Source organism: Drosophila willistoni, assembly GCF_018902025.1.
Source record: "Drosophila willistoni isolate 14030-0811.24 chromosome 2L unlocalized genomic scaffold, UCI_dwil_1.1 Seg139, whole genome shotgun sequence".
Classification (NCBI taxonomy): domain Eukaryota; kingdom Metazoa; phylum Arthropoda; class Insecta; order Diptera; family Drosophilidae; genus Drosophila; species Drosophila willistoni.
The window spans coordinates 2,361,049-2,385,198 of record NW_025814046.1 but is presented as its reverse complement, the minus strand read 5'-3'; the positions used below and the strand labels follow the sequence as shown (position 1 = coordinate 2,385,198).

The following is a 24,150-nucleotide window of genomic DNA, read 5'->3' as shown; positions in this document are numbered from 1 at the left end:
GAATTACAACACATAAACTACGAAACATAGTGAATTAAATTATCTGTTAAATGAAATATATTTCATTAAAATAGGATTCGAATTAGATAGACTTTCAATAATTGCCTTTAACATCTAGGGGTAAACTTTGTAATTGAGACCTTTTCAATGCAAAACATTGTGACCCATAAACTGATTTCTTTAACCCCAAATTTACCTCTTTATACAATTAGTGTTATATAATTTGTGGTAGAATAAAGAAATATATACTGCAATACGATACCTCAAATACAGCGAAAGTAATTAATTTTTGATTTCAAAAAGATGCTTTTTTTTGTCAAAAGCATAATTTTTGTTAATCTTTTTCAACTTTTGAGTGCAAAATCTTTAAAAATGCAGAAATTGTTTCGATTTCAAAAAGCTTTTTTGGGTGAAACAAAAAACCCTGTGGGAAGTGGGACAAACTCTTAATTGGTATTTTTTACCATAACACATTAATTGGCTGGTTAAACCTTTATTTATAGCAAAAATCGCCCTTTACAAGCAAATCCCCTTCGTGCATACCCAAAAAAATTAAGTTGAGTGATTAATCTTTTACACTTTTTCTTTTTATTTTCTCCCTTTTTCTTCTCTCTGCTGCCTTTTTTGGCCTTCTTATATTGCAGTTGCCAAACATCAAGTCGTTGCCTACACGCAAAAGTCGCAGGTCAAGCACGAGAATCGCCACATCCAGTTGGTGCGCGAATATGGCTTCCATCCGCGCACCAAGGCCTCTGTGGAGGATGGCGATGTTTTGCCCCGAAAATTCGAGCCTTTTCCGGAAGATATGTATGGCAAGCCGCTGGAGGAGATTGACACCTTCATATACGAGGAGGTAAGTGGAACGGCACTAATTAGAAAAAAAAAAAAGAAAAGTCAACTGCAATAACAATTGCAAGTGGCACAACGGGAAATGGAACGAGACGCCGCCATTTTGTATAGTAACTCTTGCTCTCGTTGTCCTTGTTGTTGTTGTTGTTGTTATTGCTGCTGCATTTCGCCATTGTGGCCAAATGTAAAAGAAATGGTTGCTGGGTCTCAAGGGGGGAGAGGGGGTAGGCGGTTGAAACGAATGCACTTTTCACAGCAAACATAAGCACACAAAGCTGGGCAGGTTAATGGAAATGCCTAAAACAGCCCTCGATGGCAGCTAAAATAAAACGGAAATCAGCGCAAATGTGGCGCGGCAATTAAATTAGAGAAAAAAGTGAGAATAAATTTTGTTGTTTTTTGTTTTTTTTTTTTTTTGGAAAGGCAAACCACAAAAGAAAGAAACAAACAAAAAACACTCACATTCACACACACACAAACACACAGAAGAACACACAAACAGTGAGGTTAAGTAAAGTGTAGCAGGTGCAGGGATAGGGAGAACATTTTTTGTGGGTAGAAAGGGGGCTATATGGGTCACCAGGCTCAGGCACGAGCTCAAACACACGGGCACGGGGCACAGGAACTGGCAAAGTTGACAACACGGTGTATTTACGTGACTCAAACACAACTGGCCACCGCCGCCGCCTTCGCCTCTGCTCCATCTCTCTCTCTCTCTGTCTCTCTCCCACACTCTTGGTGGGGTAGCCGCAGCAGCCCGGACAAATTATAGACGAACATGCAAGTGGTGGTAGCGGTGTACATACACTCAAGACTTGGCGGCGTTCCATGGCATGGCCAGAACAGTATAAAAATACACGTGTCGTGGTAAAATAATTTTAAATAACGGGACTGCCACCCTCTGTGTGTGTGTGTTTGGATGTTATGGTGTGTGGCACGGTAAAAGGAGCTGGTCAAGGGGGACAAGGGGTAAGGCTTAAATAAACATGCATGTAGCCACAGGATAAAGCCTCAGGCATTCAGATATGCAAATGACAAGAACAAGTCACTGTGACTGAGAACTGTCGAGTCCATTAGCTAGCAAATATTTTGTATTTCAAGCTTTCTATTTTTATTTTTAAGACAAAAGAAAAGTAGACAAATCATTTCACAGGATAGCACACAAATGTGTAATCAACTTAAACAAAAATGTCATAATAATTGCAAATGGCGCCCGTATGTCAATCATTTGACACTTGCAGGGAAATAAAGCAAAGAGACAGATTTAAATAAAGATTTCCGTTAGTTTAAAGATCAAAAGCAGTTAAGATTTTACTGACTATCCTTAAAAACATTGTATTTAAAGTCCAATTAATTATATAAAGAAATTGTTCGCGGATATTTAAATAGCACATTGTCAAAAAAAAAACATATTTTACTTATTTTTTACCCATAAGTTATTTTAGCACTTAAATCGTTTAAGTTATTTTTAGTTATTTGACTTAAAAATGATCTAAGCGGCTAGATAATTAATAGAATCTACTAAAGCGCTTAGAGTACGCTAGAATAACTTTTATCGTTAACTTATTTTTTAAATAGTTTACTTTAAAAAGTAGCCAAAGTGTTTAATTTTTTATGTCAAAATCTTAATATTTTTATCAAAATTATATAAAACTCTTTTAGTCAATTTGTTCTAATTAATCAATTAGTTAATACATACATACACACATAAACATACTGTATATACTTTTTCTTTCATTTACTTTGCTTTAATTGCACCTTTTTAGTCTTTACACTGAAACTAAGTCAAAGTTATTAGAAGATTGATGATGTTGAGGTCTAAACTCATCTACATACATATATCTAATATAGTTTGCCTTCAACTTAAATTGATCAATTACTATATTTAATTTGTCCTAAATGAACTATGTGAAAAGTTTCTTTGTAAAAGTTTCACCAATTTCAATTACTAACGGAAACCCATCGCACTCTTGTTAGTGCAGGATAAATAAATGTCCCCTGCATTACTTAGTCACTGAATATAATTGCTTGCTCATCTCTATATCCTGCCCGATAACGATAGCCAAACGACCGACCAGATTGTTGTAAGCGGCAAAGCAAAAACTAAAAGTTTTCTAATGCAAATGCATGGCGGAAAATCCGAAGCAAAGTGCTTAATTGCATTTAATAGAACGCTTGAAAACAGCTTGTTGTTTGGTTGCTTGATGTCGGAGCGGGGTGGGTGAAACACGGGGGAGGGGGGAAGCCGGCAAACAAATGCATGGGATAACAACAAGGACACTTTCAGTCTGCTTCTGTTCTGTACGATGATGATAATGATAATCATGATGATGATGATGGGACACAGACGCAGCATGTTTGCCCAAACAGAAAACCACCCAAGACAAGACCACAGACCCAGCACAGCACAGCAGCACCCGCACCCAGAGAAGAGGCTGAGATCTAAACCGAGAACACAACTTTTCATTTTATGCACTTAAAAGTACACACATACACATGCTTCCTCCACCTGGCGCCCCCCCCAACTGCCGCCTTCTTCAATCTTGTGTGTCTTGTCTTGCTCCAGACCACAAAAAGGAACTAACTGCCTGCCAGTGGCATTTGCAGGCGGTCGTCGCCACCACCTACTCATTCAATCTTCCTTCTTCCATACCCATTCTATCCATCCAACCAACAAACTCAAACCAAAATCGTAATTTCTGCTTGTTACATTAAAATTTCTGCTTACTCGGCTGAACGAGACGTTTATGTGTGTATTACAGTGACAAACGACCTTCAGGCGAAGGGGTGTGCGAGTGGTTAGGAGGTGCCCAAATGGGAGAGGAAAGAAGGGCGGGCACATCTGCATATATAATTGAAGAAGAAATCAAGGCGCTAATGAACAAACGCTCTCTGACTGACTGACTTGACTTGACTGTGTGTTGCTGGCTTCAACATTTTTTTTCTCCTCTGGGGTGCCACCAACCAGCAAATCGATATTTCCGAAGGGAACCCACCAAAAGCACAAAAAAAACCTGACGAGAACGAGAAGCGCACGACACGCGGGCCCAGAATAGTATGCCCCTTACATCTGCTGTTTCTCCCGTCTCCAGATCAGAAGGGGGAAAATTGCTGCTCTAGTAGTAGTCAGATTCCTATGTGATTTGAATAATTGTATTAGCCGATTAAGGCCAAGAATTTATTGCCTTGGCCTTGACTCTTGAGACGATTTGGCTTTGCTGATTTGACTGCCAAGTCCCAAAGAGCTAGCTTATTGATGGCCACGAACTACTCCTCCGTATTCGCTTATAATGATGGTTTTCGGTTCTCTTCTTTCGGATGGCGTCCGCAACTTCTTAATATTTGATAGTTATAAATTTGGACAGATAAATAACAATTCCTTATACATATAACTATATGTAGCCGGTTGGACTAACTAAGCAAAATGTGCTCCACACAGGCAAAAACATGATTACATGCACGCACACTCACACACACACTTAAGAGAAAATGTGGTTAAGTTGAAGCAAACTGCAAAAAATTCCACTATCGCACCAAAAATTGAACACATGTGTTAAGTTTTTTTTTTCATGGGGAACATTTTGTTAAGAAACTCCAGTAATTTATTTAGAAGAAAACTTCAACAAGAAATTTTGCGTTTTTAAATGCAGATTTCTTCGTGTATTTTTTTTGTGTGGAAAATTACGTGGGCCAGATCCCGCCCTTTCGCGTCCCTTTCTCTCATGTCAAAAGTAGAGGGCGAAAATTCGTGATTTGGCTTAAAACGGCATGCTCTTTACGGACTTGGTGTTGTTGTAGTGTCAAAAAGTTCCTGCAAATAGAAAGAAAAAGCCACTAAATTAGTATGTCGCGTGACGGCAGGGGCTCCGCTGGACAATGGCCGGCAGCAAAATAGCATGGAGCGAGAGGGGTGGGAATGATTTACTTACCATTAGCGGTCGATGGCTGGGCACAGCTTACTTGGAACGTGCACGCATCTTCCTGCGCTTACGCTTCAACCTACGCATACGCTTCTTACGCCACTGCAATTGAACAAATTGATAAAAACAATTAGGTTGTTGCACTTTTCATTTCATTCATATTTATTTTGCACATTTTATTTTTCCATCACTTTTTTTTCACTACCACTTGAAATTTGCAAATTACCTTAGCTCTCATTTTCCTTCTAGTCTTGACGACGGTTTGAGAACGAAAGAACGAATAGACAGCGGAAGTTTAGCTCGACGACTTTAGCGTGGCAATTTTGACAGTTCAGTATCGAGTAGTATCGAGTAACATCGAGTAGCATCGAAAGTGACAGCGGTAAAAAAGTAGCCAACTCGATCAAGCTAAATTTGAAAAAAAAAAAGGGAAAAAAGACTTTTTTAATAAATAATTACAAGAAATGCATAAAATAATAAATAGCAATTGAATGTAAATTTTTATTTTTTTTATTTTAATTTCCCTTAATGAATTTCATATTGTTGTCTTTTATATTTTTTTTTCCAATATCAATTAAGTAAACAATTTTTTATTCATAAAATATTTTATACCGTGGTGAAAAATAAAGGAGCCAAAAAAAATCAGTTTTGTGCTGGCTTGCAAAAGCAAGTTGCTTTAAAAAAAAAAGTCAAACGGTCACACTAAAGTATCGAGTAGCAACGACAGTGACAGCTGCCGACAGTGTTGCTAAGCCAGTGGATGGTGATTGTGTTAACCAACACTGATGGACTAACGATAGTTATCGAAAAGGTTTTCTATCGGCGCTAAAACATATTTTTTTCTAATTTTATTTTTTGCAGACATTTTGTGTGGTGTCGAAACGATTTCGTAAAAATTATATACATCGCTTTACTGGCACCAAAAGCCTATTTCTCTTCCATCCTTGGAGTCCAGCCCGTCGAGTATGCGTCTATATAGCAACAAATCAGTTTTTCGACTACTGTGTAATGGCCACAATTTTGTTCAATTGTATTTTCCTTGCCATGACCGAGACAGTGGAGGAAGCCGAGTAAGTTTTCTCAAGTGAGGAATATGAGAAGAGCCCTATTTAACATTTGATTCGATTACAGATACATATTCCTGGCCATTTACTCCATTGAGATGGTCATTAAAATTATTGCCAAAGGATTTCTGCTTAACAAGTACACCTATTTAAGAAATCCCTGGAATTGGTTAGATTTTGTGGTAATAACTAGTGGCTATGCCACTATTGGCATGGAGGTGGGCAATCTGGCCGGGCTGCGTACGTTTCGGGTGTTGCGTGCCCTCAAGACGGTGTCCATAATGCCCGGCTTAAAGACTATCATCAACGCGCTGCTGCACTCCTTTCGACAATTGGCTGAGGTCATGACCCTAACCATCTTTTGTCTGATGGTCTTTGCCCTGTTCGCCCTGCAAGTATATATGGGTGAACTGAGGAACAAGTGCGTGCGGCAGGTTCCCACAGATTGGAATAACATCTCGCATTTGGATTGGCAAATGTAAGTTAAATTTCACCGGGTGAGAGAAAGGTGTTGATTAAATTTTCTTTGTTTTACAGATGGGTCAACGATACGGACAATTGGCTCTATGATGAGGAGGAGATGCCCATGTTGTGTGGCAATCTAACTGGTGCACGGCATTGTCCATTGGGTTATGTGTGCATCTGTGTTGGTGAAAATCCCAATCATGGTTATACCAATTTCGACAATTTCATGTGGTCGATGTTAACCACATTCCAGTTAATTACCTTGGATTACTGGGAGAATGTCTACAATATGGTTGGTTATTTCTTTATGATGTTTCTCCAAACTCTTTGATCACACTGACTTCTTCTTCGTTTAGGTATTGGCCACCTGTGGCCCCATGAGCGTATCCTTTTTCACTGTGGTTGTCTTCTTTGGCTCATTCTACCTAATCAATCTAATGCTAGCCGTTGTGGCCTTAAGCTACGAGGAGGAAGCCGAAATCACAAATGAAGAGCGCAAAAAGGATCTTCTCGATCATCGTGATGATTCCACATTTAGCTTTGATCCCTCAGTGCTCAATGTGAAGAAGCTCAATAAGAACAATAAGAAGAAAATCGACTCACGCAAAGGTGTGCTTCTGGCCTCGTATAGCAAAAAGAAGACGCGACGAAAAAAGGGTGGCAAAGGCGGCAAAGATGGCAGCAATGGAACCAATGGTAATGGCAACGGCCAGGATGACAATAAATCAAATTCGGCCACTCCAAGTCCGGGACCAAGTCCACGTCACAGTGCCACCGAAAGGCCATCGGCACTTAGTCTACAAGCCCAGAAGCAATATCAACAGCAAATAGAACATCAGCAGCAGCACCAACAGCAGAAACAGCAAACCAAACACGATCAGCACGAGGAGCAAGAGGTGGCCAAGGTGGCTGCAGCGAAAAATCGTATTAGCTTTCAGGATACCAACGTTAATGTCAAGAATCCAAATATGCTATACCCCTCCGACTACAAGGGTCAATTGGTGGCCAGTAGCCGTCAGACTAGTTCCAATTCCAGTGGTGTCAATCGTGAATCCTCACAAGATGATTCCGGTGTGGTGGACGATGATCATGAGGAGCAGGATGCATCTAATGAACTACTTGGACATGTATCCACTGTGGAATTGGCCCTATCGCCCCGCGAAGTACGACTAATCAAATGTAATGGGAATATTGCCAGAATCAAGAATCATAATGTCTATGCCTTACATCAGGAATTCTCATCGCAAGTTGTCGTTATAGGTAAATGATTAGTTTAAGCAAAGGATTTCGACTGGTTTTCATTTCTTTCCACACTTTGTTTTTTATGCAGATGATCTTCCGGATAGAAATTGTGATCGTTGCATTCATTGCTGTGCCGATTATGAAAGTTGGCTGCAATTCCAGAATTGCCTATATAAAGTGGTACGTGATCCACTCTTTGAGCTGGCCATAACCCTTTGCATTGTGCTCAACACTGCCTTTCTGGCCATGGAACATCATGGCATGACCGAAAGTTTTCGCAATGCCCTCGATGTGGGCAATAAGGTAAGTAGTGCGACTTACTAACCATTTTTGCTATTTCTTCTAATGGAAATCCTTTTAAAGGTTTTCACCTCAATTTTCACCTTCGAGTGCATAGTGAAACTAATGGCCTTATCAAAGGATTTCTTTCTATGTGGTTGGAATATTTTTGATTTGATTATTGTGACAGCAAGTCTATTGGATATAATATTCGAATTGGTTGATGGTCTAAGTGTCTTAAGAGGTCTACGATTGGTGAGAAATTCTCAAATTCCTAAAACGAATGTTGCTTTACATTTAATTTCTTGCTTTTTTAGTTACGTGTGTTGAAACTTGCTCAATCTTGGACCACTATGAAGGTTCTATTGAGTATTATAATATCCACAATTGGGGCCTTGGGTAATCTAACACTGATTTTGGTCATAGTCATCTATATATTCGCTGTGATTGGCATGCAATTGTTCTCCAAAGATTATACACCAGAGAAATTTGATCCAGATCCAGTGCCGAGGTAAGGGCTATAACTTCTATATGTATTAAATTAGAGATTTATGAATGATGTACTATTATTTTCTAGATGGAATTTCAATGATTTCTTTCACTCATTTATGATGATCTTTCGCATTTTATGCGGTGAATGGATTGAACCTCTTTGGGATTGTATGCGGGCTGAAGAGGAGGTGAGTTTTACTTTTCCTTAAGATTTTAACAAATAGAATTTCTCAATTTTTTGTTGTCTTCCAATTACAGCAAGGTGCCTCTACTTGTTTTGCCATCTTTCTACCCACTTTGGTTATGGGAAATTTTATGGTTTTAAATTTGTTCTTGGCCTTGTTGCTCAATAGTTTCAATTCCGAGGAGCTTAAGTCAAAGAAAGAGGTAAATCGATTGATTTCTACATTAAGATAATTAACAAACTTAAGTATTTCAATATTGTTTGTGGAATGTCTAAATGTCTAAAAAATCTGTGTGTGTACTAAAAATCTAAGTGTGTATGTGTGTGTGCCAACCATATGACTAAGCAATTTGTGGGTTTTCTTTCACCAGAAAAAAAAAAAACAAGAAAAATACCAATTGAATTATACACCCAAAATCAGAGCAAAATTTTTATGTTTCGCCCTTTATTAAAAAAAAAAAAATCTAACCAAAATCCCAGAATGTTTTATACACAAAATCAATTTTATTTACATTATTTCTCACATCTCAACAAAATTCTCATTGAATGTTTTGACCCACTTAAGTTAAATTCGGCTCAAGTCGAACAAAAAAAAATCTCTATAATTATTCTATGTCTATGTATGTATGTCTATGTAGGTCTAAATAAATCAACAAACTTTTGTTTTAAATGCACTTATATAAAAAAAAAAAAAAGAAAACCAAATTTACCTTTAACCTTTAACTAAACTATTTAAATTAACTAAACATTTCTGTTGTCAACTTTGCACCATGCGTTTAAAAATCTAAAACTAAAAAACACTAAAAACACACACACAAACAAAAAAACACTAAACAAAAAAAAAACAAACTAAATTTTTAAATACACAAAAAACCGTTAAACAGATTTTCAAGAAAAAGGTAATTTTTTAAACAAAAAACTAAAATCCAAAAAAAAAAAAAAAATTCCTATTTTCCAATTAATCAAAAGAAAAAAAAAAACTGTAGCTTGCTTTTAAACAAATAAAAATTCCTTAGTACAAAATTTTCTAATAAATGTAAATAGAGCAACCAAAAACCCAATCTATATAATTATATATGTATTTATTCTTAACTAATTGTTAATAATGTGTTTTTATGTTGCCTCAAATTTGTGTCAATCGAATCAAGTAGTTGAAATCCTTTGATCATTTCATGTCCAAAACTAATGCAAATATACTTTTTGTTAACAACAACAAACATAGGAAGTTGGCGAGGAATCAAAACTGGCGCGGAGCATTGAAAGGGTTCGTGATTTGATACGTAAAAAGCGGCAAGAGCGTAAAGATCGCAAAGAGCGTAAATTTGCTGAGAAATTCCAGCAAATTGTCCTGGAAGCTCAGCAGGCCCAGCATCAGCAGCAGCAGCAGCAACTGCAGCAGGGGCAAGGACAATCGCAGGCAGTTCTTGAATTAGATAAACCCAATCTGTTGGCCGAGACCAAGTTTCATAGATTAAGCTATCAGGTGAGTAAACAAATCAGTTAAACTCCAAAAATATAATGCTAATCTTTAATTATCTTAAACCTTTGCAGGAGTCTATGAATCGTCCTGTCTCTGGTTCAGATTTTGGTTATCAAATTCCTTTGGCCGAAAATCTACATACAATTGTCGATGGCCTTGAGTATGAGGAACCTTTGCTCTGCGAACAGCAATTGGAGCAAGTGCAACTGCCACAGCAACAACCACAAATGCCTTTGACAAGCGATTCCTTGCCGCCATCGTATGAGGTGGCCATTAGTTCTCAGATTAGTCAGAATCTTTTGCCAGAGCGCAGTCGGTTGCAGCATCAAATCTCTTCGGGAGTGGGCACCCAGCATAATGACTCACGGGATGAGGCTACCTACACCGAATCGATAGAACTGCGCCTGCTGGGCCATTACAATTCCACAGACACTGATCCCTATGTCAATGATCAACGTAGTGGATCATTTGCCCGGGTGGACTCACTGCAAGAGGCCTCCGAGCATGATGAGGCCTATCTCAAGTATCAGAAATCTTTGCTCACACGCTCGCCCAGTTATCGCAAAAGTTTGGATCGCCTGTCACAGTCGAGTGGGCAATCGTTGATTAAGACGGAAACAGAAGAGGGCGGCAGTCATATGAGAAGACATTCGAGTGGTCATTCGCTCAATTCCATATCCATTGACCAGGATGAGCTCTTATCACAGCAGGGTGGAAATTTGCGCGAAGAATTGCTCAATTGTGATCAGAAGGAGTTGTTTCAATTCCTGCAAGAAGAGGATAAGACCCAACCTATGCGTTCGCATCGTTCCTCGCAGCTGCAATTGGACAGTAGTGAACCTCTTGCAGAGCATTCCGAATTCGATAACATTATACAAAGTTTCGAAAAGGAATTGGAGGAGATTAAACGTTCCACCACCTCGCTAGAGAGGAAATTATCCACACTCTCGGAACCCTCGCCGGCAGCTGATGTGGCCACGCGAGCCATTATGGATCACATTGCGCATATAACAGCTGCCTCGGAACGCACCACAGCCGATGAGGTGGTGCATCCATTGAATCCCTATGACAGCTATGATCTGTCCAGCGTGCCCAGACGATCGCATTCGGTTAGCTCAACGGCTCATCGTCAGTCGGTGAAATTGAAACGACGCAGTTTGGAGAAACAGCGCAAAATTGACGAGGACTTTAGCATCTCGAATGAGATACGTAAAATCTGTGATCAAATTCATGCCCCCTTCATAGCCATGGAGGCCATGGCTGTGGCGGCAACTAGCAATAGCTCTGGAGGTGCCAGTGGAGCTGGATCACCATTTATGCGTCGGAAAACTGATCCATTTAGCCTTCAATTCGATCGTTTTAAGCGTCTCTCACTAATCGAACGACTGGAAGAACTGCCCGAAGAGGAAAAGCCAATTTCAACGCTGCGCATTGAATCGGAGAAAATGCCAAGAAAATTCCTACATGGTGATCCACAGCAGCTAAGCCAATTGGATAGCTTATCGCTAAAGAGCACCAATTCGTATGAGAATTTATTAATACAGAAGCAAAAGCAATCAAAGACCGTACCAGCCACACCGCCCACTTCCTTGAAATCGAACATTGAGCCACCAACACTGGCGCAAATTTCATCGCTAAAGGCCACACCGCCGCTGGCTGCTCTCACCGAGCATCAGCAGCATTTTCATGCAACAAGTATACAGACAACAGCCACACCACATGACCATCAACATCAACATGCACATCAACATGCACATCCACATGCACATGGCATGGCCGGCAAACGACAACGCTCGGAGCATCCACAATCGACCTTAGACAAAGCCGCATCCTTTCAGTCCGCCCGCACCGAATCGCATAGCTCGGGAGTGGCCGAGGTTAGCCAAAAGACTGAGACACTGTTGCATCCTCATGCATCGCAAGAGGGAGTGGCCACAATTGCATCAACGACCCCAAAACCAACATCGGCATTCTCACGTCTGACCGAAAAACCATGGCATTGTCTGGTTTCCTACGTAGACGATCTCACTGTCGGTGGGAGACGTAATTCGCAGGGTGCCTACAATGATCCCATGACTTTTCCAAGTTTCGGTCAAGCAAAGCCGCCAAAAGTGCCCGATGATTGTTTTCCCCAAAAATGCTACGATCAGTGAGTAGATTTCATCACCAAAAACCAATCCCATTTATCCATTTTTTCTCTTTGTAGCTTCTATTTTCGTTGTCCCTGGTTTATGTCCTGCATGGATACACCAAGTGCCAAGCATTGGACACGCATTAGGACGGCTGTCTTGACGGTTGTCGATACTCCGGCCTTTGAGTGGTTTGTCTTAGTGTTGATCTTTGCGTCGAGTATTACGCTCTGCTTCGAGGATATCTATCTGGATAGCAATAAGACACTGAAACGTGTCCTCTATTGGACAAACTTTTCGTTCTGTTTGATCTTTGTGGTGGAAATGATATTAAAATGGTTGGCTTTGGGCTTTTCCAAATATTTTACAAGCTTTTGGACTATACTTGATTTCATCATAGTATTTGTGAGTACTCTATTATATATGAATCTTCCAACTATATATATATATATTCCCTCCCTTTGTAGGTCTCTGTCTTTTCTCTACTCATTGAGGAGAATGAAAATTTGAAGGTTTTACGCTCATTGCGTACTTTACGAGCCCTTAGACCCTTAAGAGCCATCTCACGGTAAGTTGGACATGGAGTGGACCCCGATCCTAATCGATATTTGATCTTTAGGCTGCACTCAGACATTTGACAACGCCAAAACAAGAAAGAAAAACAGAAATAGGAAAAACAGAAACAAAGAGCTATGCAGTGTTTAATACAATCTCGTATCTTCTTTATGGATTTCGAATAGAAATACATGTAGAACCACCATCCTAAAACTCCATAGCCTCTCTTGATTGTATATAATTTGTATATATATATATACCTTTATATGTATATATATTTATTAGACTTGTATATATATATAGTTTATCTAGGGACTGCAAATTTAAATCGAAAATCAATTCAAACAGATCAGATCAGATCATAAGATATTCTTGAAATTACCAAATGACTATAATTTTTTCAATCTGCTGTAAATATCATTAAAAACAAACAAACAAAAATGTTAAAATTCTAAATATATAGTATTTATAACTAGATTAATTGGCAAATAATCTTGATATATATATGAAAATTTAATTTTTTTTTCCTTTAGAGTTTCGTACCTTTGTTGTAGTCAAAGTGAAATCATTTCATCAATCAAAATCATTAATTCTATGCACCTTTGTTTAAATAAACTGCCCGACCCCTTCCACCCCCTAAAATATACATATATATGCTCCTCCTGTCCAAATAATCCTGTAATCTATAGATAATCACCAAAAGTCATGTGACCAACAGAAGAAAACCAATCCAAAAAAAAATACCCAATGTTTCTATTCCAGGTGGCAAGGAATGCGGATTGTAGTAAATGCTCTCATGTATGCAATACCATCAATTTTCAATGTACTTTTGGTTTGTTTAGTTTTTTGGTTAATATTCTCCATAATGGGTGTACAATTTTTTGGTGGTAAATTTTTCAAATGCGTCAATGAAATCGGCGAATTGCTGCCAATTACCGTGAGTAACGAACCCAAAACAAACCTAAATTTAAACTAAATTCATATTGAAAAAGAAAATTTTTCAAAATTAATTTTAAATGACAAACAAATTATAATTTGTAATAATTTTATGTAGGAGGTGAACGATAAATGGGATTGCATTGAACAAAACTATACATGGATCAATTCAAAAATCACTTTCGATCATGTTGGCATGGGTTATTTGGCCCTATTGCAAGTGGCCACATTTGAGGGCTGGATGGAGGTGATGGCCGATGCAGTCGATGCCCGTGGCGTGGATCTACAACCGCAGAGAGAAGCCAATTTATATGCATATATTTATTTTGTTATATTTATTGTATGCGGCTCATTCTTTACCCTGAATCTATTCATTGGAGTTATCATTGATAATTTCAATATGCTCAAAAAGAAGGTAAGTTTATTTGTGGCCCATGAAAAAAACAAAAAATATCTGCCAAAAACTCATTGTCATTTTACCATTTTACCTTCCCATACCCATGGCAATTGTATATAAATCTCTTAAGAGAATAAAACATATATTGTTGATAATGTCGATGTTGTGTACATATATATATATATATATCAAATTAAATGTTTCACATTTTTTTCTCCATTCTTAAAACACTTTGGTTTGTTCTTTTTTTTTTGTTTTTCTTGGTTTACTTATTATTATCCTTATTATTGTTGTGTTATTTACAAAATATTTTATTAAAAATATAGTATGAAGGAGGAGTGTTGGAAATGTTTCTCACCGAATCTCAAAAACACTATTACACGGCCATGAAAAAATTGGGACGAAAGAAACCACAGAAAGTTATTAAGCGACCCATAAATCATTTTTTAGCTATGTTTTATGATTTATCCAATTCGAGAAGGTAAAGCAACAATAAACAAAACCAAAACAACAAAAAAAAACCAAATTAAGAAAATCCTTTAAAAAACCAATTTGTTTTCCTATTCTAAATCTAAATCTACGTAAACAATTAGTTCTATCTTAGTTTAGGACCACAAAAAAATAATAAGATTTGGTGATAGAATTCATTTAAACACTTTTTTTTTGTGAATGATTAAAGATGATGATTCACTTTAAAGCTCTTGCAATATTTTTGATTAATTTTCAATAACAAAAGAACGAAAAAAAAAAAATAAAACTTGATTGATCAAAAATAATGCATTTGAATCTCTATCGAATGCCTGATGAATCAATGTTGTAACTAGCAGCACTTTTAAACTGTCTCTAACTTTCCCCAACTATCCCAACTAACTATCTAAAATTAAACTCCTTTTACTTACTTACTACTAATGTAATCAATGTAGTCCTTCTGGTTTTTATACTCATTTATGGGGGGGTGAGGGGGGTTTGTAAATTCTTTTTCTAATACTTATTAGATCAAATTTGGCATGTAAAAAAATATATACCTATATAAATAGTTTTAGTTTTTAGTTAGATTTAGTCTTATGTATATATAGTCCTTTATATCTTCGGCTTTGTCGAAGGTCTTGCCCTTGCTACTTGAATATTTGAAAGGTTTATATAAAAATTAACATTAATCTTGATAAATATTTATGCACAGATTCGAAATTGCGATCTTTGTACTGATTTTTCTAAATATGCTTACCATGGGCATTGAGCATTACGATCAACCACATGCCGTATTCTTTATACTGGAAGTAAGCAATGCATTTTTCACCACAGTCTTTGGTCTGGGTAAGTGGAAATTGAGATATAAATTATTCAGATCTTACAAATCATTTTAATATATAATTCCCTTCGCAGAGGCAATTGTTAAGATTGTGGGTCTTCGTTATCATTACTTCACTGTGCCATGGAATGTCTTTGATTTCCTCTTGGTTTTGGCCAGTATATTTGGCATTCTAATGGAGGACATTATGATTGATCTGCCCATTAGTCCGACTTTGTTGCGTGTCGTTCGTGTTTTCCGTATTGGACGTATTTTGCGACTCATTAAGGCCGCCAAGGGCATAAGGAAATTGTTATTCGCTTTGGTTGTATCGCTGCCAGCTCTATTCAATATTGGAGCCTTGCTTGGTCTGATTACCTTTATCTATGCCATATTGGGCATGTCTTTGTTTGGTCATGTGAAGCTACAGGGAGCCCTGGATGATATGGTTAACTTTCAGACATTTGGTCGTAGTATGCAATTATTGTTTCGTCTGATGACCTCCGCCGGTTGGAATGATGTTTTGGAATCTCTAATGATACAGCCACCGGATTGTGATCCATTCTTCAATCGTCAAACGAATGGAGATTGTGGCCATCCATTGTTGGCCATAACATATTTTACTAGCTTCATTATAATCAGCTATATGATTGTGATCAATATGTATATTGCCATTATATTGGAGAATTTCAATCAGGCCCATCAAGAGGAGGAGATTGGAATTGTTGAGGATGATTTGGAAATGTTTTATATACGCTGGTCCAAGTAGGTTTTATCGGATAACCATTCCATTTTGATCTGAAAACGAGGAATTAAACGTTTTCTATTGCTTTCTAATTTTATTGATGTATTTTGTATTTGTTTTTTATTGTAGATATGATCCACATGCCACCCAATTTATACACTTCTCGCAACTGTCCGATTTTATTGCCTCTCTCGATCCACCATTGGGCATCTCGAAGCCCAATAATGTCGCTTTAGTGTCATTTAATCTGCCCATTTCGAGGGGCAATAAAATACACTGTCTCGATATTTTGCACGCGCTGGTTAAGCACGTGTTAGGTCATGTCGAGGAGACCGATAACTTCAAACAGTTGCAGGAACAAATGGATGTCAAGTTCAAGAAACAGTTTCCAACGCGTAAAGAATTGGAAATTGTTTCATCGACAAGGATCTGGAAGCGTCAGGAGAAGGCGGCCAAAACGATACAGCTGGGTTGGAAAGACTATTTGCGGTACTCCATCCCCACCTTTATTAACTACATAGATACTATATAGAGATGAAGTCCTTAATCCAACCCCTCTAACAAAAATTAGTTGAAATAGTTATTAAACGAATTTGGTTTGAATTATTTATTAACTTGATCTATGATTCTTTTATATATGCAGGCGCAAGAGGGAGAAAGAGCGTTCCAATTCGGGTGATAGTGCCACACAGAATTCCAGTCCAGGTGGTTGGCAATCGAAACTATCGGCCCTGAATTTCTTCCATCTGCAGGTGAGTTGGTTGAATGAATATCCATTTTAAGATTTGTGTAAATATTGACTCATCTATTTTTAGGTTAGCCGCAGGGGCACTGCTTGCTCAAGTCGTGCCTCTTCACGCAAATCCTCACGAGCCTCCGATGCCTCTGATTTAAGCGAATTGGCTGGTCCGTGGCTAAATTTACCATTAATGCTTGTCTCTGGGGCCGATGATGTGGTTAAGGATATTAAGCAACAAAGCGATGAGCTGGGCAAACGGTAGTTAATTCACCCATAGTACATCCACTCTCACTACACACACACACACACACAAACACACAACACATTTATACCTTTACCAATGCCGCGCAAATGAAAATGCAATTTTTAGACGAAAGGCTCCTACTCCTCCTCTCTGTCTCGCTCTCTCTCTCTCTGTTTGAGTCTCTGCCTCTGCCGCGAAATTCAAACCAAAACCAAAAGAAAAACAAAAAAATGTTCAGCTTCAAATCACACACCATGAATTTATAACCATTTTTGTTGTTGTTTGTTATTATTATCCACAGTGTGTATATGAATTTAAGACCTATTTATTTTAGCATATCCTCTTGTATCTCCCTAAACTATGAGTCCTTGCTCGCCGATATGGTAACAGCCGTTTTACGAAGTGGCTCCCAGCCTAGTGGCCTGAATTATTTAGGTAAAGGCAAACAAATTAACTAAAATCTCATCAGCTCCTTAGCCAAAAACTTAGCAAAATACAAAAAAATCAAAAGCTCTCACGTACTACTACTTACTACTACTTACTTAATACTACTACTATAACTACAAAACTCAACTTAATCATATTCAGTATCAGTACCCAGTATATATATATACTCTTTAAATATATATATAGAACATTTCTATATATATCTAGTTTCAACATTCAAACAAAATCGCTCAAATTAACTAATCATCATTCAAGCGAACGCAAGCAAAACAAAAAACCGAATACTCTTTATCTCTCTCTCTCTCTCGCTCTTTGTACCCTCAAAAATACTCTGTCAAATACTCATTACTGCCGCAATCAAAATATATATATATTTAACAAATACTTAATAAGCAAACAGCAGTTAATACTTAAACAATTACATTCGAGTAAAATGACAAAACAAAATTAATTATCATTTGTAAGTAGTGGACCGCCTCTGTAATTCTCTTTGATCTCTATCACTCTAAAAACAAAAAATAATAAGACTGGCAAAATTCGCCAAATTCGCCGTTTGCTAGCTCGCTCGCTCTCTTTGTCTCTATGTAATAATACTTTTTAATAGTCATATTTGAGTTTGATTATCTATCTAAGTTGCCCTAGAGTTCGCTGCACTTTGTTTAGTAAAAACAAAACCATCTATAAATATATACATACAACAAATAGTATATTCTTTAGTCCTTGCCTTCAGTTTTATGTAGCCGCATTGTTATATAACATGGCCCAATCTGACTGCATCTTTGAAATTGGCTAACAAAAAAAAAAACAAAATCAAACAAAACCGTCACGAATTCGTTAACCGAAACTGTATCCTTAATTCGAAAACCAAAACCAAAAAAACCCACGACTCATTTCCCCCATTTGCTTCTTACAGATTTTCGTTTTCAAGTATTTTTCGTCGAAAAATTGCAGAGAATTTTGATATATATATTTGCCTAATGGATCGCTAATCTAACAAATTTGTGTATAATTTGTGGATCAACCTGGGGCTGGCTTTTAGTTAAAACCCAAAAGCTTAATTTTATGCATTTTAAGAAAAATAATTTTATATAGGCAATTCTCCAGTACGCATTCAAATAAAAAAAAACCTGTATCAAAAACGTTTTTATTTAAAAAAAAGTCCAAAACTTAAAGCTCTTGATTACTAACATAGTTGGTGCAGAATTATAATTTGGACAGCCTTCGTTTTCTAGTAAATAAAAAATAAAACAAAACTAAGTATACACTTGCTTCAAATACAGACTTACCTGGAGAATTGCCTATATATACATATATGTATATACTGTTCCATTTGCCTAAAATTGAATTGAAATTTGGACTACTTTTATTCCTCAATGAATACTCAAAACTCAGAATTCACATTTATTTTTATTAAGCCTTTAAATCAAAAAAGTTTATGAGCAAAATTGGAAAAAAATTATTTCGTTTATTTTTTAAAACGTATAAAATTAAAACTTTATTTGACCTTTGCAACGTATAATAAATATTTATAAATATTTAGGTCTGTTCTCGTTCCCGCAATTACTTATAGTTTTTGATAAGAATTCCCAAAACTCAAGATTCAAAATTATTTAGAGATATATTAGTATTTTCCTTCGGAATCTAAATCCATACATTTCCCTGTCTGTTTAACTTTAAGAACATCTTGGGTGAAAATTTTTAAGTAATTCTAGCGATTTTTATTAACTTGAGTTTTTTTTAACATTATATGACATATTGAGTTTTGTTAAAGCTTATTGGCAGTCATAAAATGTTCTTGCTATAATCATTTCGATAGGTTTAAAAACAAAAAACACTTCCATTTCAATTACTTCTGAAGATAATTCCAGATAATTTTTTGACTCTCTACAAGGATAAATGCTTGCAATTTCATGCCAGATCCCAATTTATCTATTACTGTTTAATAATGTTATCAAAATATTGAAAAACATCACATTAAACATTTCAAAAAAGGTGTGAGATGGGAATAAGATATCAAAGATGGTGTAACATAGAAATATTCCTGAAAAATTTGGTAACTATTTTTCAATTCACTACGAAAGTATATGAAGTTTAGTTTAACTTGGATTCAAGAAAAGGTTCAGTTCAATTCCAGAAAACAAACAAAAAATAACTCAAAAACGGAAACGAGAACAGGTCCTAATTAAGTAATAATAATCTAAATACATTTAAGTTCAACTAATGGAACGCTTTTTTGTTTATTTGATAAAAATTGATTAATTAAATATGAAATAATTTATATTGTTATTTTGCGATCCCTTTGATTTGACTAATTAATGTTATCAAAAGCCAGCCCTGTGTTTCGATCTCGCTCTGTTTTCCTCTGTCTCTCTCTATTTGTCTCTCTATCTACATGTAACTCTTATACTTACCGACATACTTATACTATATTAATTTTTTAATTACCATTATTATTATGTTATATACCGATATATTATTACAATTTTTCATTATTATTGTTATTATTATTATCATTATGTTTATTGTTATTGTTATTATTCGATCAACTATTAGCGGTAGCATATTTGTGGAAGCGCCTAGAGCAACTCGTCGCCGAAGCTTTTATAATTTCTTTTTGCGTCATCAGGATGCTGTCGATGACAGCTTAACCTCACCTTCAGTACATAGAAAAAGTAATTATTGACAAGTGCCTACTACTTAAAAACAAAAACCAAAAAAAACTTACTCAGTTCACCTTTCAAGAATCACGCATTAATATATATTTAATATAACTATAAATATAACAAAAAAATTTGTATATATGCATATACTCCTCTGTACATATATGTTTTAACTATAGTCTAATGCACTTTACTTACTTACTTCAAATTCTATATTATTCAACCATAAAACCATTTCAAAATAACCATAACAAATCAATCATGGCTTCACATCGATAAATACTCTCATGTTACTCCACCGAGACCAAGATCTGTAACTCTCCCTTTATCTCTAAAAACCAAACTATCTCTGTACTGTTTTTAATCACACCACAATCTAACTAACTAACTTACATTATGTATCTCATATACCTACCAACCTACCTACCTACCAACCTCGTTTTGTATATTCTCCTCCTGTATATCTTTAACTATATAACTATATATATATATATATATTTATGTTGTGCCTTTTAACACTCAACACTAATCTGTGTCTCACAATATTCCCCTTCCCTTGAAAAAACTCACCGACAGCAGCCGCTATAAACACCACCAACACCTCCAACACCACCAACACCATAACCACCACTTCAACATCCGCCTCCGCAACAGCCATTGCCGCTACGAGCGTGAGCGATAGACAAACCCAAATTCATCCGCATCCGCAAATGGCTCCAACTCCAAATCGTAAGCGTGCCTCGAGTTTTATACGCAAGAAACCGCCCCTAGAACGAGGTTTGTCAGCACAGAGCGCTTTAAGACTTAACAAGAACGCTTTTGTCTGTATGTGTCGATTGTCAATTGATTGTCTTATTTGATCCTCTGGGATTCGTTAATTAAAATACTAATTTTTGCATTCCAGCCGAAGGACCTGCTCCCGAGGTTATAGTGACCAAACCCTCACCAGATCAACAAACTCATCCAACGCATACGCTTAACTTGCGACCAGATAATGCCACATTGGTTCATGTCCTGGTGCATCGTGAGAGCGAGGAATACAAGGATGAGGAAGACGATGAGCAAGGTTATTCGGGCGCGGGCCACGAATCGAAACCAAAGCCACCACAAATACGTATAAGTAGTGGTTCATCGGATAGTCAATTGGCTGCCGGACATATGCAAATGCCCTCAACAGTTCAAATAATGGTGGACAGTCCGAAAGATCCGCCACGTGGTGATTTCAGTAATCTCGGGCGAGATTCTCTCGAGGAGAATACAACACAGCCGCAGCATGCTCCTATCGATGTCAATGTGCAGGGTGATACCTCACAAGTGTTCTACGATTATAATCCCGAAATTGTTGAAGATCCAACAACAATGCAGTCATCGCAGTCCACAGAGACTAGATGACCTTCAGAGCGGGGGGAGAATGTCAACGATAGCCAGAGGAGCAGTGCCACAAGTAGTACCATCAGCAGCAGCTCCTCCAACACCACCAACAATGGCAGCTCATCAACAAGTTGACAACCTCCAGTTGTCTGATTCCCAAAAGCATTTCACTCATTTAGTATTTATAGTCTCTTAGGTTTTAGGCATTTGTTAAAGCTAGTCGGATAAACTATATATATATATATAAACTAAACTAATTAGTCGCTTTATACAAACCGCTCCAAAACATATACACAAACTCACACACATATATATATATATATATATACCATTTTTGTGCTTAGTTGATTAGATTGTGCTCTGAAATTTATAATTGGCCTAGAGAGCAGTCAGTCCTGGGGTCCTTAAAGGTGCTCCAACTTGAAATTGACAACAAAAGGACATGAATGAAGCTCAAAATTATTCTCTCTCTTTTCTTGACTCTGACTATTTAAAGATTTCTTTGATAGATTTTTGAAATTTGTTTTTTGTTAAATGAAAAATTGAATACTAAAACTTAATAACCCAAGATATCCTCGGAGTTGATAAGGCAGCATATTTAAATATGTTTTTGGATTAGACACAGAAATCAAATGTCAAAAAAAGTCCTCGATAGATAAGGAAGATCTTATACTTCAATGAGGTTAACACTAACAGAGGTCAATGCTAAACCTTAGACCTTTTGGTTTTGAAAGCTCCTTAATTAAAAATAATAAACATGTTTTCGACAATTTCATTTCCTTATGCATTGTAATGAAATATCAATTCTTTTCCTTAAGAATTATTATGAAATTTTGTTTTTAAAGATTCTTTTAATCTAGTTTTTCAAACAACAATCAAATTCCTTAATATTATTATTATTATTATTAAAGTATAGGATATAGTTATAAACTATCAACCTAACTATATTTTACAAGCACTGGCAACTAAGGCCTTCGGCTTAGACGAAAACTACATCCATACACTAGCCTGGGATTCGAACCCGGATCCTCGTTGTTCAGTTGACTAAATGACTCGGCCACTTAGACAACTCATCTACCGAGGACTGCAAATTCCTTAATAATATTAATTCAATTAAGTAAAATTCCTATTAGTCTAAGCTTTTGTTCTTTGTTTGAATTGTGTGACTTCCCATTTTTTATTTGCTTCTTAGAATTGCCTCAGTTTGCAGTTAAATAACTATTTTTAGAATTCTTTGCAATGTGCTAAAATTCTAAAAACAAGTATCAAAAGGTTTTAATATTATATATAAAGAAGTCTTCTATATCTCTTACTCCTTTGAGTAAGAGAGCTAAAAGTCTACGCATTCCAGAAAGAACTTCTAATTTGTTCATAAACTGAGATTAAACTATAAACTTATAGGCACAACTATGATATACATATATATACATATACACACACACACACACACACACACATACGCGGAAACGGAACTATCTAACAAAAAAAAAAAAAACTTTCTATATACATAGTACATAGTATATATGGGCCATAGTATAATGAAATGAAATCAATATAATTATAACTCTGTGTTAACAAAAATGTGCATTAAACCGGTACAGAATCAGAAATCAAAAGTAAAAAAAAAAGAAAAACAAAAAAATACGACAAGAAGAAGATCAGAATTATATTCAGAACATTATATATCAATTAGACTATAATATTTATATAGCATAGCTTATATATACATACATACCTACATACATATACATTATGAAGTCAACTTGGATTGGTTAATTCATGTCAATCAGTTGATGGATCAATCGGTTGATCAGTAGACGAATCATATCGTGAATATTTTAAAATGGTTGTTTTGTTCTCTCTCTAGTGATTTGGGTTGAAACTATAAAAGACCTACACATATACATATGTAACTAGCAGATCATATATAGACATATATATATATATATATATAAACTAGTAAAACTATTCAGTTTTCTTTCTTCTTAAATACTATACTATACTAATATGTAGTATATTTTGTACATATGCCAAAGGAAGTATTTTAAACAAACAAAAAATAAAAGCAAAGTTAATGAGCTAATCTAACTATAGTTACCATACATACTATATACATACATATATATATATATATAAATTAGTTAGCAACAATTGAAGAAATGTTTTTTCGTTATAATTCCATTACCGATTGTTCAAGTACAAAAAATGCGAAGTATTAGTAGAATTGAAAATATATACATAAAACAAAAGAATAGATATATTGTACAGACTCTCCACTCAAAACACTCCAATCATTACTCCAAAAAACAAATCAATCAATCTATCTATATAAAAAAAGAAAAACTAATGACATCAGAGAACTTAAGCCAAATCCAAGTCAAGTAACACACAAAAGGAAAACACACTCAAAGGCAACCCACTTGGGTTTTATCTTTATAAATATATATATATATAGAGCAATCCGTAAATAACTCATATTAATCGAAATGTACCAACTAAATGCATAAGTTTATAAACTAAAAACAACAACAACAACAAAAGTCAGTTGAAACAGCAGTCCTACCTAAAAAAACAAACAAAAAACAAAGGAAAATTGAAAACCAAGCAATATGTGCATTAAAAGACCAGTGAGAACTTTTATTAACATTTTTTATTAATTCTCTA

General features: G+C 36.2%; 1 protein-coding gene and 1 long non-coding RNA gene across 2 annotated transcripts in view; one reads left to right on the top strand and one right to left on the bottom strand.

Moving 5' to 3' along the window:
• LOC6638487 (sodium channel protein 60E) overlaps positions 1 to 22,361 on the top strand; it is a 34,807-nt gene extending 12,446 nt beyond the window's left edge. The window contains exons 2-26 of the mRNA XM_023177784.2: positions 645 to 853; positions 5,631 to 5,839; positions 5,901 to 6,311; positions 6,371 to 6,590; positions 6,655 to 7,558; positions 7,629 to 7,843; positions 7,904 to 8,074; positions 8,137 to 8,330; positions 8,397 to 8,499; positions 8,570 to 8,698; positions 9,718 to 9,978; positions 10,047 to 12,124; positions 12,182 to 12,509; positions 12,572 to 12,672; positions 13,422 to 13,596; positions 13,714 to 14,010; positions 14,319 to 14,473; positions 15,173 to 15,306; positions 15,376 to 16,045; positions 16,155 to 16,514; positions 16,669 to 16,777; positions 16,841 to 17,022; positions 17,343 to 17,443; positions 20,692 to 20,940; positions 21,020 to 22,361. Coding sequence (XP_023033552.1) covers positions 645 to 853; positions 5,631 to 5,839; positions 5,901 to 6,311; positions 6,371 to 6,590; positions 6,655 to 7,558; positions 7,629 to 7,843; positions 7,904 to 8,074; positions 8,137 to 8,330; positions 8,397 to 8,499; positions 8,570 to 8,698; positions 9,718 to 9,978; positions 10,047 to 12,124; positions 12,182 to 12,509; positions 12,572 to 12,672; positions 13,422 to 13,596; positions 13,714 to 14,010; positions 14,319 to 14,473; positions 15,173 to 15,306; positions 15,376 to 16,045; positions 16,155 to 16,514; positions 16,669 to 16,777; positions 16,841 to 17,022; positions 17,343 to 17,443; positions 20,692 to 20,940; positions 21,020 to 21,507 — 8,453 coding nt within the window. The 3' untranslated portion in view covers positions 21,508 to 22,361. The remainder of the gene's footprint in view (positions 1 to 644; positions 854 to 5,630; positions 5,840 to 5,900; positions 6,312 to 6,370; positions 6,591 to 6,654; positions 7,559 to 7,628; positions 7,844 to 7,903; positions 8,075 to 8,136; positions 8,331 to 8,396; positions 8,500 to 8,569; positions 8,699 to 9,717; positions 9,979 to 10,046; positions 12,125 to 12,181; positions 12,510 to 12,571; positions 12,673 to 13,421; positions 13,597 to 13,713; positions 14,011 to 14,318; positions 14,474 to 15,172; positions 15,307 to 15,375; positions 16,046 to 16,154; positions 16,515 to 16,668; positions 16,778 to 16,840; positions 17,023 to 17,342; positions 17,444 to 20,691; positions 20,941 to 21,019) is intronic.
• LOC26528870 lies at positions 4,403 to 5,422 on the bottom strand. Its single transcript, XR_001450590.3, has 4 exons — positions 5,382 to 5,422; positions 4,996 to 5,177; positions 4,779 to 4,871; positions 4,403 to 4,660 (listed from the first exon to the last, which is right to left on the bottom strand). It is a non-coding gene; the product is annotated as an uncharacterized LOC26528870 (long non-coding RNA).
• Positions 22,362 to 24,150: the final 1,789 nt, after the last annotated feature.